General features: G+C 33.8%; 1 protein-coding gene across 1 annotated transcript; it reads right to left on the bottom strand.

The window, feature by feature from the left end:
- Nucleotides 1-1,782: 1,782 nt before the first annotated feature.
- On the bottom strand, nucleotides 1,783-18,609 carry LOC148623282 (putative transmembrane protein INAFM2). Its single transcript, XM_088565034.1, has 3 exons — nucleotides 18,507-18,609; nucleotides 13,678-13,975; nucleotides 1,783-4,816 (listed from the first exon to the last, which is right to left on the bottom strand). Exons 1-2 carry the CDS (start codon nucleotides 18,514-18,516, stop codon nucleotides 13,680-13,682), a joined length of 306 nt encoding a protein of 101 aa, XP_088421160.1. The 5' UTR covers nucleotides 18,517-18,609; the 3' UTR covers nucleotides 1,783-4,816; nucleotides 13,678-13,679.
- Between the last annotated feature and the right edge of the window lie 1,781 nt (nucleotides 18,610-20,390).

The following is a 20,390-nucleotide window of genomic DNA, read 5'->3' as shown; positions in this document are numbered from 1 at the left end:
ACATACTATTCACATTTAAAGGAACCCTGGTACCATCCATACTGTACATGTAGCTTCGTTGGCTGATCTAGTTACAATTCTGATAATTGTGATGGATATTCAAATGTTACATTTAAATTATTTATGAACTTGTTAATAACTCGTTATTATGATATTGATCTTGGTCTCATATCACAGGCGACAAAGAATTTAAAAACTGACCTGACGTTTTGTACATTACTAAATTTATTGCAGTTTTTTTTTGGTACAGTACAAAAAAACTAAACAAACACAAAATAAACAAATGAACTGTTTCGGACAATTCTGGAACTCCTTCATGGAAAAAGAATGTACGCTAGCTTCCAAAATATGACAAAAAATGTTTTCATGAAACATCTTATATCATTTGTGATCGCAAATAAGATTGCATAAGTGGGAATACGACACTTGAGCTCTGCGCGATTACAAGGATGATGAAGTCTATGATCTAACTCTGAGACCGATGTCGGACTTAATGCGCATTTCTTTGTTATTCGTGGTGTTAGATTTTAATGAACGCAGCAGATTCCTCACAGAAAAGCTTTAGCACCAGAGGTATCGATATCACTAACTTCTAAAAACATTTTTCATCGTTACAAAACTTGGACACAAATATAATATCACTTGCAGGTTCTAAATTAAGGTTACAGACCACCAATTCAACCAATGAGCATTTGGAACGTAGGCAAAAATAGTCCTACGCAGAAATTACCCCTGTTCCTCATAGTGCTGTGAAAAAAGTTCTCATCTTATTTAAAAAATTTAAACAGTTTCTGAAAGGAAAAACATTTCTGTACATTTTATAGGTGCATTTTGGTTCTTGTGATGTGAAGCCTAATCTCCATAGTGGTTTCTAAATATACCCCTATCTTGTGAAAACACTGGGATTTCCCATGCTATTTATAGACCCTTCACTTCCGGTGACCAGTACTGCACTGCAAGTCTGTTAACCCCACATGCCATTCTGATTATTGTGAGCTGACATATGTAGAATCATGCTGATATATAGTCCTCTGCAGGTTAAAGTTAAGGTAAAATCCAGAGAAGCCATTGAATATTGTCAAATTAGCATAGAAGCCTATGGGAAGTGGAATTAGTGGTTTTTAGCCTTAATGTTGTTTTCACCCAGTTTCTTTTACGGAAATATATCAATAAAGCACATTCTATCAAATAAAATCCGATGGATTGAACTGCTCTTGATAGATTTATCCGTAAAGGATACGATTTTCAAATTGTGTTTTTTTTTCTTTGATATAAAAATAGGAGATGTGGTATGATTGCCAATGAGACAGTCATCCCCTAAAACAAACAATTAAACTTCTACAGGTCACCACACGGTCTTCAATGATGGGCTAAATCTAAACCACAAAGCAAGATGTAAATGCCCCTAAAATAACCACACAGTCAAGAAGACCCTCATCACTACACCCCTACCCATAAATTACAGTTTCACCCGAGGGGACTTACAAACCATAATTAATGTTGTCTCAGTTTATACTTGTGAATATTCATGTATTGTAAATAGGAATGAAGTGAATAAGTATCATGTACTTTCGTCAAATCCAAAATAACATGTTTCAACTAACGATTGTTTTCAGTGGGAGGTCATCGCTTTCGGGGAGTGTATATGAGATGCTTTTCCAAGTCGCTTTCAACAATTCTGATATGAGGTATATTTATTTTTAGTTTTAGGATTTGTAGTTTAAAAAACGTTAGCGGGCGTAGTTTCTGATGAGCTGAACTGATAAAATTTGTAATGCCTCATTTTGAGAAAACATTTAATGAATTGTATTTGATCACATACAAGTAAACAATATATCTTCCATCACAACAACGATATACTAGATTTGTTTCTATGCTGATATCAATAAGTGAAGTTTTAACTGTACCATGAGCAGAGTACACATATACCTGCATTACTTACAGTAAGAAGATCGTGTTCTATATCCAGTAACGTTCAGTATATCAACAAAATACGTATGTATAAGTACCACAACAGGTCTTTCCCGACTGCAGTACAAACAAGGGGTCACAAAGAGTCTTAAAGACCCACAAGAAACAAATCGTCATCATTATTTAAGACACAATCCTCTTCAGTAGCAACGTTGTCTTTTCCTCAAAAAGATTTCAGGTCCCCATAATATTAAAATGATCGGTGCTTAAATTGAAAACGGGGCATAACATATAGAACCTAAAGATTTTCAATTGTTTCTATTATGTTTTAGAACGAGATCAGGGCGGACTTTAAATCAAAGCCGAAAAAGGAAACTTTAATATGCGTTTTGGTAGAAAAAAGGCTCTTCAAAGACCTACTTGTCAGTTATGTTATGTCTGTCTCTAAGCAGGTAAAAAAAGGTTACTAAAATAACCAGATAAGTGAGTCGTTATTTTTATATTTTTCAATCAGACTCGGAGATCACAATGTATCAAAATTTATGTTTAACAACCAAAGATGGTGGAAAAATTCAGCTCACATGAACTTGAGGTCCTGATAAAGGAATAGATTCTATAACAAATATCATATTACTTCATTAGGTAAAATATAATTTCATTAAATTGCATGTTTATATTATTACTTGAGAAATGATGGCATATAATCCACTTCTTCAGTTAAATAAATAATTGTGTGGGCCAATATGATAGAGTCAGGTCTATAAATGTGTCAAGAATAATGTGAAAATATTACACATAATAAAAACGTGATTATCTCTTTCCAAACATATTATAATCACACATAAAGCAACTTAAAACTTAACAAATATCAAATTTACTATGAATAAATATGTAATAAAAAGTAAAATATTGCACTAATTGTAATGAGGATAAAATCACATAACAGATGGATAGATAATAAGCCTGACTGATTTAATTACTGTATACAAACAATCTAATTCTAACAATAAGTAACAGTTTTAATATCAATAAATAAATTGAATGACTATCATAAAAAAAAGGAAAAATAAAATATAAAGGTGAAAAATATATACTTATTTAATATACAAAAATGTATAAACAGAGGTTAAATCAGAAACTAGATTAAATAGTATGGATATGTATAAAATAATTTAAAATTTTATTGGTGACCTCTGGTGCTTTATACCCCCCCTAGTGTATCCTTCTATGTACTTTCCACAAAAAACAAGATTTCCTGAATGGATTTTCCACTATTTCTTCCAAATGTACAAAATATCCTTTATTTTTAGAGTCCCATAATTCTAAAAGTGATAATTTTGGAATTAAATCAGACAAAAGAAACAATAAATGTAGACAATTTGAAAAGAATGTTAATTTTTGTCCTTAATTCTTTAAATCCATCATACTATTCCTTTTGGGATATAGGACATCTTTAATTGAAGTTTTTGAATGGAAACCAGGAAAATGTTTGTTCTAGTATTAACTCTCCCATAAAATCAATCCAAGGTATGACATCTTGTGATACAAAGATACATACACTCAAGTTATTGTCTGGAAACAAAATATCTACAGACATGTGCCAGTGGATTTTGACAGTCAAATAAAAAACTGCTGTTTATCCCTTGTGTTCTATCATGTTCAGGGGTGGATACAGGAATTGAAGAACGGGAGGGTATGCACACTGACCATGCACTATCAAGCTTCAACAGGAGAACATGCAAACTGACCATGCACTGTCAAGTTTCAGTGTTAATCTTTCAATTCAACCATTTCTTCTGAAAAATAGGAGGGTGCACACCTAGCACCCCTGGCCTGGATCCACCTTCATTTTGTTTTGTTTTTTTTTTTTTATCAACAACCAAAATATACACAATACAAGTATATATAGCAGTTTGGTTCATTATTGGATGAGACTAATTGTATCATGAAAAATTAAATGATTTGAAGTATACACTAAAGCAGCCTTTCGTTGGTTTGATAAAACCAATCATTATTCAAAATTAAGTCACTACCGGTAATATGATAAATTAAAATAAAAGAAGCAGAACTATTCTGACAAAGAGTACTACTTCAATATAAAATATTGTCCCTTTTTTGGGATTATTTTACTTTTTTTTTTTTTACACCATCAATATTTTTTCCAAAGGTGTTTAACATTTACATGTAATTTAGATCTTCAAAACAAGAAATAATCAATTTTGATTTTGTTCGTAAAATACTTGCTGTTTGTTCCTAATTCTTAAAAACTTGAAGGACCCAATAACTCAATCCAAACTTTTCTTTCACAGTAAGGAGCATTGAAAGCTCATATTTATTGTATAAATTATTGACCAGTGCTTATTGCAAGTGTCTATAGCTACTGACCATGACACAGACAATATGGATGCCAAATATTCTTACAAAATTGTGGTGAAAAACCTTCCCCCTTTTTTCCCTATGAGCCATTTGTTGGTATACTACTGAATACCTACACCGTCATAGGAAGAAAACAACAACCTATAACAAGGCATTAAAGTCTGAACCAGCAGACAAATACCACTATAATAATGTTGGCTATTCAACAATAACGTCTCTGTAACACATAAATATACTACCCTAATAAAGAAATAAAATATGACAGACTTCAAAATTCAATTACAATTACTACATGCAATCATGTAATCATTTCAAAGTGAAGACATTATCTTTGGGGACTAAATCACCCCTTCATAGTGCAGCATAAACTGCATTTAAAAAAAAATTAAGAAGTAATTGTTAACTTGGAAGCATCATGATCCATTAATGTAACTACTCAGGAATTCTGTATACATCCAATAGAACAAGTGAAGGGAAGTCCTGTTACACACCACAACACTGATTTTGGGATCTTCATTCTCTCAACCCTCTGAAAGTAAATCAATGTCTCCATCATTCATTGAAATAACTTGAACATGCAATTCCTTTATATAAAAACAAATAAAATGCTTCACAGGGCACAGCTTGATACAACCACAGTGTTCAACCTTGAACAGTAAGTATGGTGACAATGTTCAATACAGGTCATAGTTCAGATAGTGATGCAGAATGTTCAAGGAATTTACATATTTCCCTAATTTCACCCAATATCAAATTGAAACTTTAAATAGTGTACAGTGGAAAATCAACCATGTTAAAGAATACCAAGAGTTTATTTTTATTCAGACCACATGAAACAAACCATTTATATAATGATCATATCAATGAACATTTAACATACGAAATATGTATGAAATGTGTAACAGTATTATATATTCCTGGTTAAATAAGTTACATGTAGGCTTTAAAAGAATGGTTTGAATAGATTATTTTTCCTGAATTGAAGATCAATGTTTCTGAGTATTTTTACCATCACTTTTTATTAACAAATTTATATCAAAACAGTTATAATAAAGAGCTTCATGGAGCACAGCATAATACAACTGCAGTGGTCAAACCCTGAACCGTTAGGGCAAGTGTGGACACAATAAAAGTTTTTGAGTTTTTGACACTGAAGCATAGGGGCTTATAATTCCATTACGGTCACATCAACTGGTTTAGACCCAATATAGCACAAAACTTGAAAATTAATTAAAAATTTTCAATATCAGACTAAAGTAGATTTTTTTAGGTGTGGCACCTTCAACCCTTTTTACTTGAAAACATTAAGAGATATCTGTAATCTGATTGGAAATGCAAGCAGGGATTTTTATAAGGAATCCAATTAAATTTTTTTTTGACATTGGACCATAAATATACAAGAGACTATTGAAAAGCCTGAATTGCTCATCTGGCAAACCATACCTTATTAAATAAGTAAGTAAAGGTATCATGCCCTGTTATCATGTTTGACAAAAAATTGCTGAAAAAGAGCATGTATTCATGAATGCTGTAAGATCAACTGAGTACAGTGGCAGATCAAGAAAGAAATTTGGAGGTGGTCTCAAGTAAAGTTCAACATTAACATCAATTTGCCTGATTTATTTCACCACCAAATCCATACAAAAGTAGACTTCAAACAAAAGGTGTGCTTAGTGTCAACATGCTGAATGATAGTCATTGTAATGGCAAGTTTTGAGTGAGGGGTGGACAGAGGTACTTTATTCCCTCCCATTGAACCACTGTCGCCCACCTTCCTGACTACCGCTTCCCAACACCCTTTCATTTTATACTGGCTATTGCTCCCAACCAAAATCCCTGTTTCCCATATTTGTCATTCCCCATTCACCACTGTTCACCATCCTTTCAACTACAAATTCCTGCCTCTAAACCCCCTCACAATTCCTCTGTCCACCCTCCCTTTAATATAAAACTTCACATTGAACAACAGAAGACAGGATCTCAATATTTTTACATAACTTCTGCTTAGTGTGATAAAGTAATATACATGTATGATGCCATCTTTAGTATCATCACAGTTAGACCCTTTTTCAAATAACTTTATTTGTTTTTTATTCTTTCTATATTTTTGAGAGCTGGTCATGTGTATGGACTGTGTGTAATGACATCATCTGATCAGAATAAGAAACATTAACTGCAAAAGCAGAAATTTAAAGAGTTTAATATTTGAGACCCATGTACAGATCCAGACACTTTTAAAGGGAGGGGTGCCAGCTGGGTTCCTAAGAAAAAAGGGGGGGTGCTAAGACATTACTTGCAAATATTTTGTCAATTTTACACATGAAAATGACATATTTTCCAACTAGAGGCTCACCTGGTCTACCATTAGCTTATTTGAAAAACTTGAAGAATGAGACAGGCTAAGCGGAAATTAACTGATTTGTCAAATGCAGGAAATGCTTCTAATAACATTTTTATTACCTAAACCAGAATTTTACAAAATTTTTTAATTATTTTCAAAAAACTGTCTTCTGACCCCTATGTTCCATTTTTAGTATAGGCAGCCATATCTATTCACAGATTAAAAATCACAAGTCATTTCGAGCACAATACACTAAAGAACCAATATCCTTATTTTTTATAAAATGATATTAAACGGTTTTAGAGAAGATTTTCAAACCTGTAGGGGAGAAAAATTGAAGAATCATTTTAGGAGCCATAACTCAGTACATCAGTAGACGTGAACAATACTACTCTGCAATGGTTATTAAGTTATTTACAAAAACTGGCTTCTGAGTCTGACCCTATATTCCATTTTCAGTAATGGCAGCCATGTTTTTTCACAAATTAAAAATCCCAAACACTTATTTTGATGGGGATACCCTCAGGAACAAATAGCTAACTTTCATTGAATTCTGTACAATAGATAATGAGAAGATTTTAAAAGTTGCACATGCAACAAATGGCAAAAAAACTTTCAGGGCCGTAACTCCTACATCAAATGATGAATTATTTTGAAATTTTGGCAAAGGTCCATCTCATGATGCTGATCAATATTACTCTGCCAGAATTTTGCTAAAGGCAACAACCTTTTAGTTATTTGCAAAAAATGCCTTCTGACCACTATGTTATATGTTTAGTAACAAGGGCCATGTTTTTTCTTGAAAAAAAAAAAAAAAAAATGGTCATTTTGTGTGATATACCCTAAGAAACAGTTATGCCAACTTTCATTCAAGTCTGTAAAAAATGGTTTTTGAGAAGATTTTCCAAGTTGTACATGTGAAAAATGCCCCAAAAAGCAGTTTCACGGGCCATAACTCCTACATCAGTTAACAAATCCTTTTGTAAATTTCAGCATTGGTCTGTCTCTTGATTCTGAACAATATAATCCTAACAGAATTTTGCAGAAGGCAAGTTTCTGAGTTATTTGCAAAAAAATGCCTTCAGACCCCTATATTCTATTTTTAGTTCTGACAGCCACGTTTTTCACAGATCATAAATCCCAATGGTCATTTTGTGCACAATACTCGGTCTAGTAGTTTCAGAGAGACGATTTTTGAAAATTTGTCAACTGGAGTAGTACCCAAGACACTGTAAAATGTTGGAAATACCTTCAGTGTTTCTGAACCTCTGGAAAAAAATTTGGGCAGGGGTCCCCCCCCTATGCCCTGGTACTCCATCAGGTATGAAGGGGCATTTGATTAGTACATTTACTGAAAAAGAACATAAAATGAAGTTAAACCATGGCAAGTATAAAAATTAGTGGGAAAATGGCCGCCAAGAACAAACTTTCATCATCACCATTCAACTTACAACACACTGAAGAAACCACAAATCACTGGAATCCCAGCAACTGGTGGAAATGGTCGCAAAATGGCTGCCTAAAAAATTCAAAACTGCTAGTCACCTCAGGATATCATGTTTATCTTAAGAGTGGCTATTATCTTCATTATTGCTTTATAGTTGAGAAGAAACAGCAAATAAAGCATTTTGAACCCCATGTTCTATTTTTAGTAACAACAGCCATGTTTTTTTACCTCTGAAAAAATTCAAATGATCAGTTTATGCAGGATACCCTAAAAACAATTATGCCAACTTTCATTAAATTTTGTGACATGGTTTCAGAGTTGTACACATCAAAAACGATAAAAAAATCTATTTCAGGAGCCTTAACTCATACATCAGGCAACAAATCATTTTGAAAATTTTGGCATAGTCCATAATCTGATAGTGAACAATATTTCTCTCCATCAGAATTATACTAAATTCAACAGTTTTTGAGTTATTTGCACAAAACTGCAGTTTGACCCCTATATCCTATTTTTAGTAACAGTGGCCATGTTTTTTTTACAGATAAACAAGAGGCTCCCGAGAGCCTGAATCACTCACCTAGTTTGTCTTTCAAGGGCAATAAATTTGACAACGAGTTGTCCAACAATTCTTTCAAGGGCAATAAATTTAACAAGGAGTTGTCCAACAATTTTGACTCAAGAAGACTTTTGTAGGACTTATCATAAGGATTACTTCAGCAATTGAAAGTTTCTTTCTATCTACTATAGTTTTCAAGATATTGGCTGAAAACTGTAAAAAAAAAAAAAAAAAGAAAAAAAGAAAAAAAATAACTATCATTTTTCATCTTTCAAGGAGTAGCCTGACAACTCTGATCCCTGAAGACTTTTAAAGGCCTTATAATAAGGACCATTTTAGCAATTGAAATTGTTTGAAGGTTTCGGAGATATATTAGAAAAACTATTGTCTGGCCCCTATGTCCTATTTTTAGTAATGGCAGCCATGTTTTTGAGGAACGATTGATTGATTGATTGTTGGGGTTTAACGACCAAGCAGCAATATTTCAGCTATATTCAGTTAATGAACATGAAATGATGATGATGATGAAATGAAACAAGAGGCTCCCAGGAGCTTGAATCGCTCACTTAATTAAAGTTTGTCTTTCAAGGGCAATAAATTTGAAAAGGAGTTGTCCAACAATTTTGACTCAAGAAGACTTTGGTAGGACTATCATTAGGATCATTTCAGCGATAGAAAATTTATTTCTTTTAGTTTCAAAGATATTGGCTGAAAAAAAAAAAAAAAAAAAATTTCATTTTTCAAGGGCAATAACTGTTATAGGAGTCACCTGACAACTTTGATCCCTGAAGACTTTTGAAGGCATTATAATAAGGGTCATTTCAGCTGTAGAAAAAATTTTGCTAAAGCTAACGGTTTTGGAGATGTGAAAAACTACTGTCTGACCCCTATGTTCTATTTTTAGTAACAGCGGCCAGGTTTTTCGACGAATCAAAAATCCCCACAACAGTTCCATCCACGATACCCCAACAAACATTCATACCAAGTTTGGTTCCAATTGGTCAGGTGGTGTCAGTGGAGAAGATTTTTGAAAGAAATGACATTCAAAATAGCAAAAACGTCGAAAAAGGGCAATTACTCCGACATGGCATAACATATCAAAATGAAAATTTGACCACAGATAGATCTCATCATGCTGAACACTAACTCCATTATCACTTTGGCTAAACCAAATGGTTTGGATATATATGCAAAAAACTACTGTCTGACCCCTATGTTCTATTTTTAGTAACAGCGGCCATGTTATTTGACGGATCAAAAAACCCGATAGTTTATTGCACAATATCCCAAGCAACATTCATACCAAGTTTGGTTCCAATTGGTCAAGTGGTGTGAGAGGAGAAGAATTTTGAAAAATTGTTGGTGACGACGGACACCAAGTGATGGCAATAGCTCACATGGCCTAAAAAGGGATGGGACACAAAAATAATAGGGTTGACAAATTTTGATTGCCACAAGAAAAAGGGAGGGATGGGTAGGGTTGGGCAATTTAGCCTCCTGTGGTGGAGTGCAAAGGTTTTTACTCCTATCAAATTCCACAGCAGGGTTCTTTAACGTGCGAGGAACATGGCATCTTTCCCAACACGGTGCACCACTATGGTTTGTGGTCAGGTTTTCCGTATTATAGCCTGACAACCCCAGCATGTAACACACCAGGGGTACCCCATTCCACCATCTGGGGCACACATCCCAGTTGCTCTGTGGGCAGAGCGCCTAGCCCCAGCTAGGTTTCTGAGCACTATTTAGTTGCCTTTTACGACAAGTTTAGCGCTGCTGCAAGCCTATTCTTTTGACATCCGGACTGCACGGGGCTTTTGAGGAATCAATAATCCCCACATTAGTTCTATGCAGGATACCCCAAGAAACATACATAACAAGTTTGATTCCAACTGCTCTAGTGTTAAATGAGAAGAGTTTTGAAAAAGTGTTAATGACGATGGACGCCAAGTGATGGCAATAGCTCACATAGCATTTGGCCAGGTGACCTAAAATAGCAAAAAAACATCGAAAAAGGGTAATAACTTCAACACATTAAAATGAAAATTTGACCACAGACAGATCTAATCATGCTGAACACTTTCACTCCTTGTCAGAATTTGGCTAAACCTAACTGTTTTGGAGATATAAGCGAAAAACTGTCTGACCCCTATGTTCTATTTTTAGTAACAGCACCATGTTTTGACGTATGCCAAGTGATGACAATAGCTTATGTAGCCTTTGGCCAGGTGAGCTTAAAATCCAAACGTAATAGTAGTTTCTGAGAAGATTTTTGAAAGTAATAACATCTAAAACAGTTAAAAAAAAAGAAGGGCAATAACTCGAATATGGGAAAACAGACTTTCCCCAAAATTTGACCACAGATATATTTAATCATGCTGAACACTTCAACCATATATCAGAATTTGGTTAAACCTAACAGTTTTGGGATGTATGCAAAAAACTGCTGTCTGTACCTTATATTCTATATTTAGTAACAGTGGCAATGTTTTTTCACTGAGTTTAAACAGTCATTTTGAGCAGGATACCCTAGGAAACAATTACACTAACTTTTACTGAGTTCAGTACAGTAGTTTCTGAGAAGAATATTTTTTTTATAGTAATAACATCAAAATCAGCAAAAAATGTTCAGAAAAGGCAAAAACTCCAAAATGGGTCAGTAGATTCTCACAAAAATTTGACCACAGATAAATCTCATTATGCTGAACACTTTAACCACCATGTCAGAATTTGGTTTTCGAGGTACATGCAAAAATTGCTGTCTGACCACTATGTTCTATTTTTAGTAACAGTGGCCATGTTTTTAGACAGATAAAAAATCCAAACTATCATTTTGTGCATGATACCCTAAGGAACACTCAATCTAAGATTCATCCAAATCCATTCAGTAGTTTCAGAGGAGAAGATGTTTGAAAAATTGTGAAGAACAATGATGACAGATGACAAACGCCAAGTGATGGCAATACATGTAGCTCACATGGCTTTTGGGGTGTGGCCAATTTGACCCCTTATAACATGAAAATTGCAAGAGATATCTGAAATCTGATTGAAACATGCAGCCAGGGATTTTCATAAGGAATCAAAACAATTTTAAAAATTTCGAAATCAGACAAAAAATTAAAAAGTTGATGTTCTTGGGCAAGTCTGAATTTTGTACCCTTTAACTCCTAAATGGTTAAAGATTAGCCTACCCTGTAAAAATTTTCATAACAGAATTTCAAAGGAGACAGATTGACATCTGAATCATAAATATTGGATCAACAATAAGCTTTGGTGGGGCAAGAACTCCAAAAACTTTATGACCCTCTGCCATGTTTCTAGGAAATATGTGTTAAAATTTCAAAATGACAGTGATACCATAATACGACTGAAAACATTTTTTGTGGTCAGATAATAAAACGCATTTACCTGTTGATTTAACAATTTAATTTTTAATTGAGCCATTTCCTACTTAAAGGCTATCTTCCTTATATGGCAGCTGTGATGTGGTGCTAAAATAGGCCCCATGGACATCAGTTCCACAATTGTAATGTAAATAATACAATAAGATAAACAAATTCGTTAAACTATACATTTCCTTTCTCAGTATTTTTTTTATTCAGATTTTTGACATACAATATGTAACACTAAATATTATACAGAGCAAGCCAAGCTCCATTATTTAATCCACCTTTATGAATATACAAAGTAATATTTAAAATGCTTGACAGGACACAGCTTCATACATGCATAGAGGTCCAACCCTAAACAGTTAGGGCAAGTATGGACACACCATTCAAACTTGATACAGCTTTAAATTTTGATTATGATGAGACATTTCCTAGATGGTTCCAGTAAAAACCTCCAAATTCTTAAGGGGTATGCCACCTTGCGGTACAATTTCAAAGTGATCCATTTCCTTTTACTCAAGTTATCATCCAGAAATCATAAAAGAGTAATCAAGGGAACCAAGGTTATAGCGGTAATCAAAAGAATGTAATCCAGGGACAAAGACCAGACATGGAAAACAGACATACACAACAAAGAACATAAAGTAACTAAAATCATACATACAAAGTAACAAAAGCAAATGAGCAACTCGGACTCCACTAAAAACTGGGAGCATGGATCAGGTGCACTGGTAGGGTAAGCGTCCTCTGCTTTTCTAGAAACACCCACCAAGTTGCTCATAAAAAGTTAAGTTCGGGGTAGACAAACGAGGAAAGGAAAACCATGACCCGTTAAAATAAATCAGTTTTCATGGTGCAGATGGATACACCGTAATGATCCACGAGCTCATGATGACGACCATAAAACGTCTATAGTGATGACTTCAATCTTGTAGCAACATTACCCTGTTCCAGAAGCCTGTTTGTTTCTGGCCCCTTTGTGCCCCTCAAGGTGACTCAAGTCACAACACCAAAAATCATTCGAAGTCTTTCTTTTGTGGAATGGCACCTTGTAGTAAAATTATATGATATCCATTCACTTTTACTCACATCATTGTTCGGACATAAGAAAAATGCTTGTTTCTGGCTACTTTTTGACCTGTATTAATTCCTAAAAGGTTCAAGTTTTAACCCACAAAATCAATCTCAGTCTTCTTTTGGTGGTATGGCACCTTGTAGTCCAATTACAAAGAGATCCATTCACTCTTGTTGTTATGGACACTTGAAGGTAGAGACCTGAGCACTACAAAAAGTTGATTTTATGTAGTAGGTGCTCAGATGTACATGGCACGGCTTGATAGAAGTCAAACCAATTTTAATTCCTAAACAGTTCAAGTCACAACTCCTAACTTCAATTCCAGCTTCCATTTTGTAGAATGGCACCTTTTGATGCATTATTTCGAGTTACACAATACCTCCTATGTGTGACCAACAGCAGGACCAACAGACCAACAGAATTAAAGGTTTTTTTTACCCTTGGTGACAGAGGTCAAAATATTTTAACATGAAAAAGTAAGACCAACTCAAGAAAGACAATTTTTAGTTCATCTTTCGATGAGAAATCAACCTGTTTTATGACAAAAGTACTGAAGTTGAAATATATCCTGAAATGACTTACCCCTAAGTAGTATTTGAAGATGTAGTATTTGTTTGTGCTCCTGGTCTAAGAGATGGAGCAGTTGTTGTAGATGTCTTCAATTCTGGGTTCCACAGCAGACTGTAGTATATAGCCAAAACAATTGCCGCCAAGGAAACTGCTAAAACATATGCCAATACAGTAGCCAATCTTACCCACTTTTTGTTGGTCTTGGAAGCCATTTTATTTTTATTTTTATCTGCACTGAAACTGGTACCCTTTGCTCCTGTTCCAGCAGCACCTCTGAAAGTTGTTGAATTGGGCTCCTTTTCCATTTTATCTAAAAACAATGAAATAAATCTGTGTTGGAATAGTTTTTTTTCTTCAAAAAATACATATACTACATGTAGTAGACCATTACACAGTGACCACCTGAATTTGCAAGAATGCAATAATGAATATTGATGGAATAACATGTCTATACATAATAATCAATAAATCAACCTACAATCTGTACCACTTGTGCTAACGTCACACCAACAATCTGTACCACTAGTGCTACCGTCACACGAACAATCTGTACCACTAGTGCTAACATCACACCAACAATCTGTACCACTAGTGCTAATGTCACACCAACAATCTGTACCACTAGTGCTAACGTCACATTTCAAAATCAAATACTCCTGCTTGTGAGGTCAATGGAGTGAAAATTAGAATAGGGTATATTACATACCAATATACTATGTATATGTTCTTGAACAGTTTTGGTTGTATTTCACCTTCTCGACAAGTTCATATACTATACTTTGATGACTTCCCTATATTTTTCACAACTACTTGTAGGTTCATCACAGGAAATGAGATATAAGCAATTTCATGGTGTTTACACTGAAGAAACAGAATGCTTACTGTACCAATGTGAACTGCTGATAGTCCCTTATTTATTTTTATCTTCACATTAAATATTTTTTTGCTTATTTCAATTGTTGTCTGCTCCTGAAAGTAAAACCAGAGAGACACCAGATAATAAAGAACAAGGAGTTTTGAAAGGGGTACAATACGGGGTACAGTTTAAATGATATGGGTCATAGATACAGACCAAAGAAAAGACCCTATCTCGGGATATACAAAATACTTGTATTTAGAAATAAATACATGATATATACATGAATTTCCTGTCTCATCAGTAAGAAATATAATTATGAATAAGTAATTAGAACACAATGATTACATTTTGTATCAAATTTATGTACTCTTGATTTCTGTTGCTTTTCCAACACCTAAGATATAACAAGGGTGAAGGCATTCTAGATAATGCATGTAACTACATAAAGTCAACAGACAGAAAGAAAAGAGAAAGAACTGCCACAGATCCAGATGAAGAGAAGTCAGTTGGAAGGATGGCTAGAAAGAATAGAGAGAATTTCCACAGATCCAGGCAGCAAGAAAGATTAACTGATGTTCAGTGGAGAAGAGATTGTAGGATAAAGAGTAATCAAAGGAACCATGATTCTAATGGAAATCAAAAGAGTGTTATCCAGGGACAAAGACCAGACATGGAAAACAGACACACAAAACAAAGAACATAAAATAACCAAAATAATATGTACAAAGCAACAAAAGTAAATGAGCAACTCAGACTCCACTAAAAACTGGGAGCATGGACTAGGTGCACCAGTAGGGTAAGCATCCTATGCTTTTCTAGAAACACCTGCTGCTGAGCTGCTCATAAAAAGTCAAGTCCAGGGTAGACAAGAGAGGAAAGGAAAACTATGACATGTTGAACAAATCGGTTCTCACAGTGCAGATGGATACAACTTAATGATCCACAAGTCCATGATGACAGTGATGAATTCAATAAACATCACCCTGTTCCAGAAGTCTAGCATGGTACATTGACAATAAGGAATGAGAAGCCATCAAAACACTATTAAAAAAGAATCAGATAAGTAAAAACCAGGACTTGAAAAAGCCCAAGAAAGTCATGTCTGGATTAAGGACCCATGAAGAGCAATCACATACACAACAAATACAAAGCTATTAGATTGGCATAAATGTAGAGTTATAAATAGCACAATAAAATGAAGCTTAATAGTTGCTTAAGTTCAGTACTGAAAATTGAAGACAACAGAACAGCAACTTTGTTTTAATGAAAGAACACAATTTCAAGTAGACTAAATACCATTTGGGAAACACCTTTTTATTGCCATTTTTTTAGCATACATTGTAAATTTTCCAATATGAAATTGATTGTCCATTTCAGTAAAAACCAAAAATCCTCAAAAAAGTGTTAATATTCAGGGTTGAAGGTAAATGAAATTTCCACTGTCTTTAGTCAGAGTCCAAGACATTACACCAGATAAAGTGACGACTGGTCAGTTCATTTCCCGGATAATATTTAACAATAAAATTTTATCTAGAAACACTTTATATAACAAATCATTGCAAATAACACTTATCCATGTGTTTTTTCAATAATGCTAAAATTCCAATTCAATTGATTTTTTTGGTAATTGACAGGGAACATTTTTACAAAAATGTACAAACACATCAAACTAAAATTATTAATAGTATTCATAAATACTGCTATTTCTAATTTTCCACACACGTTTTGTTTTCGATGTTAGTAACATATTCCCTATACATTCATTTTCACTCTTCGATGGTTAATTTTCGACAGGTAACAGTGACATTTGAATGTCAAAAAGAAGTAACCAAAGTACTTGTATTTCCAACACTATGAAACCTTGATTTCATTGTTTTTATTCAGTTTCTCAGCATTAAGAATATTGTCATCATAAATGGCATCTACTTCCATATCGTCAAGAAATGAATATACAGTTGTACGACATGGGTCTTTATCACGAGTATGAATACTGTTCACTCAATGTGAACTATGTTCAGGATATTACTTAATAGTATGAAATATCCTGTGTACAATTGTGAATTTTGTTCATTCTATGTGAACTATATTCAAGATGTTATTTAATAGTATGAAAGAGAAATAATATCCTGTGCAGCATTAGGAATACCTCTAGCTTTTTCATAATAAATTAAAGAAAATGTAATTATTCAAGTAGTGGAAAAAATTTAAAAGATGTGGAAAATTTATCATGGTGAAATAATATCCTTAAAAAAAATTTCATGTGAAATAATTTCCACAGGATAAGATTTCATCCAGATGGTATTAAGTCTTACATAAACGATAAAGTTATATTGAAACAAGATAATTAGAACAAAAGGGCAATCAGAACAATACATAATATGCACTGAAATAAAACTAAATGGTAAAGAAATCCCAAAATAGTAAAATAGAAATTGAATATCTGGTTTGCATTTACTAAGATAAAAAAGGCAGTGGCTGCTTGTCCATGCATTCGTGGACGGGGAGCCTCTACGTGGTAATCATCCATACATCGGAAGCCTCTATGTGGTAATCGTCCATACATCTGATTTCATTCAATAACAGGGAATCAAAACGGAAACATTTCATTTAAGGGAGTAATGTGGACATTGTGAGAAATTCATTTGATACAAATATATAAAAAATGATACAAATACAATAAAAGTTATAAAATCATATGAATGTAACAAATATCGTTCAAAAATTTGCACGATCAGATTCCAGAATAATTGTTGGCACGTGTTTCAGTCCAGAATATTTTAAATCAAATGCTGCCATTTCACACAGCAATCACGAGCTAGTGAGTCTTGGTCAGATCATTTCTCCTTAAATGTGGAACATGTCCATTCACACTGGTCCTTCTTTGTATAAATTTTAAGAACATCCCATGTACTAACACTGAAGTACTTTTTACACCTTGGATATTTACATTTTTGCCCAAGATTTAATTACAAATTTTTTAAACATCTGGTAAAGACAATGCATAGACTTAGGACTAGTCATCAAAACTCCTGTGACTCATTCTACATGCATATCTGTTGAACATAAAATCCGTCCATTTTCAAGTAAGCACAAAACAAACAAAAGGGGGATGTATAAAATTTATTTCATTAGAAAACTGTTCAGTTTATTAAATGTAAACACAGTTCGTGAAGTCATTAATAGTGGTATGTTTGCGGATAAGTTCAACAATATTTTTGTAACAAATCAGGCATTTCCATCACAATTCTGTATGCTATTGAAGCACACTGGATGTATGAACAATTAGCCTGAAGAAGCTCCCTGTCCACACATTGCAAAAAAAAAATTAAAGATGGCAGGAAAGAGGTTTCCAATGCCTGAAAATTAACCAAATGTAATGTCACAATGGAACATGTAAAATGTAGAACCAAGATTAGATCTAACTGTAACAAGAGACTCTGGGAGCATACCCTCACTCACGAAATTACACCATCGCCACTGTGGATCAGACTTAGACCACCTTGTGTCGTGAGAGGCCAGTTACAATCTCAAGCAAAGTCCCTAGCCAAGTCAATTTACTGGATACTTAAATCTACTAACTTTACAGTTTTAAATGTTTTACTTGTCTCATATTATAATTTAACATCAGAGCTGAACTTGCTTCAAATGGATGCATTTATTGTTAAGTTTGAATTCTTGAATACTTGATATGCAGATCCAGGCATTTATTACGGGTTTTACTATCCACATGTACCCTGAAATAATCTGTGATGCAGGATGCAGGATATTTTTATTTCTTTTCCGTTTTTAAACCATTAATTTAACTAATGATTTTTCAATGTTGGCCAGTTGGGTCATCACTCATTGTCTTCATCGTAAACGATGTTTTAACATTCATGCAAGGATACAGAAATATCATTTTGTGGGGCACAAGTGTTTAAAGTTGTGAAAAGTTCGGTTAATATTGCGAAATAAGCGTCACTTGAATTAACTAATGCCATACTTTGGTTCATCTTCCTTCGAAAAAATATTCTCCCAGCATCAGCAACAACAATTACCGGATGTCGACGAAGGGAGGTAACTATGCAAAAAAGTGCGTGAAGATTGGCAGTATAGGTGAGTATAAAATACGGAAGGGTTTTTAATGGCATATTTTAGAAAATCATAGTCCAGTCAGATTCCAGGATATATTGGTAATAACTATCCATTTATGACATGTATTCAGAAAATGATATTAAGTTGACAAAAGAACATAGCAATAAAAATTAATGGACTATGGAAAACTTCGGAAAAAACGTTAACACGGGATTAAATTTGTTTTATGAGTCCCAGGTTAATATTACTATTGTATATATATATATATATATTTAACTCCTTGTTCAAACTAATAAATCGACAGATTTTCCTATCTTTTTATAGCATATTCAAAAGCTTTTCTCATAGAATTGTAATAGTACACAAGGATATAAATAAAGTCCTGTAGGTCAGTATCATATGTTCATCGAATACTGTTTTAGAATATCATTTTCATATTTTTTCATAATTTTGTGTAATGGGTTGATTATATGGGTCAGTAAATGGTAATTAGCTATAACAGGAGTAAGATTAATGTTGTATTCACATGCTTTCTCACGACCATCTGTTGATTGATATCAGTATTACAGGATAAAGATTGATGACATTTCATGACACTATCCCCCGTCCAATATATTACACTGATCTGATCAACTGCTTTTGACAAGTAAATATTTTGATTCGATTGAGCTGGATAAAGTTTATAGCCAATGGTCAGAGTTAGAATTTTAAATATTTTATTTATAATTTGAAAGAGGAGTTTTTGGTGTGTTATATTCTGTGCACTTTTTGTACCTTTAGTTAGCTTACCATTATGCTTCGCTCTTGTAACGTCGAGCGTTACTTATGTTAATTGTAAATCATTGTACCATCTATATAACATAATAATAAAAGATATATTTAGAACAATGGATTAAATACTTAATATAGTAGAATGCACAGCTCATGTTAATTATTTGGTTGATTTTTTTCCGGATTTACATGTACTTTAATAGTTGAACAACGTGTCCCCACTTGTTTACAATAATTTATCACACGCTAAATCAAGGGTCATGACCATCATGCTGAAATTTATTACATGCTAAATCATGGGTCATCACTATTGTGCCGAAACATAATTATAAGACTCACAGACAATACTGACTACAACTATTTTAATCCAATTTACATGTATATTCTTGAGTAAATTGACAAGAATAGCAACCTAGGAAGAAGACTTGATACTTGGATCGTATGTAGTAATTTACTGGTCTGCTAAATCTACTCCACCCGTCAGTTTGTTGTACGTGTAGAAATAAGGTATTTTGAAAATCAGCCACCTGATGATGAGGAGAGAACCTGATACAGCAGGGGACTGAAATGCTCTTCCTTTAAAGTACACCTGTTTACCATTACATATATTACACCTGTCTATGTATAAATGCGTAACTACATATAAACTATATATCCACCAAATTTCAACTTTTAAGTTTTACAAAATTTGACCGGGGTAACTTGGTGTGCGAAACAGTGCGCCTTAATGTAACTATATAGTGCACCCTTAAGAAGAAGGGGACTTTTAAAGTGGTGTATGTCTTGTGAGTTTTGGAAAGCTATATTTGTATGGAATTAAAAAAGTACCAGATTTATTACAATTGAACATAGGATATTGATTCTAGAGCAAATCTAATACTTGGTCTGCTCCCCCAGATTGGGAATAATTCTGCCTTGTGTTCTACTACATGCATTCATATAATGAAGAAGGCTGTATTGATGGCAAAAATGAGAAAACACATTGAAATACTTATTGTCACAGAAAAAGTTTGTTGGTTTA

This window comes from Perna viridis, chromosome 2 (genome assembly GCF_037379345.1).
Source record: "Perna viridis isolate PV_CMFRI_1.1 ecotype Kerala chromosome 2, ASM3737934v1, whole genome shotgun sequence".
NCBI classification, from domain to species: Eukaryota; Metazoa; Mollusca; class Bivalvia; order Mytilida; family Mytilidae; genus Perna; species Perna viridis.
The sequence above is the reverse complement of the archived record's forward strand: the minus strand, read 5'-3'. Positions and strand labels throughout refer to the sequence as shown.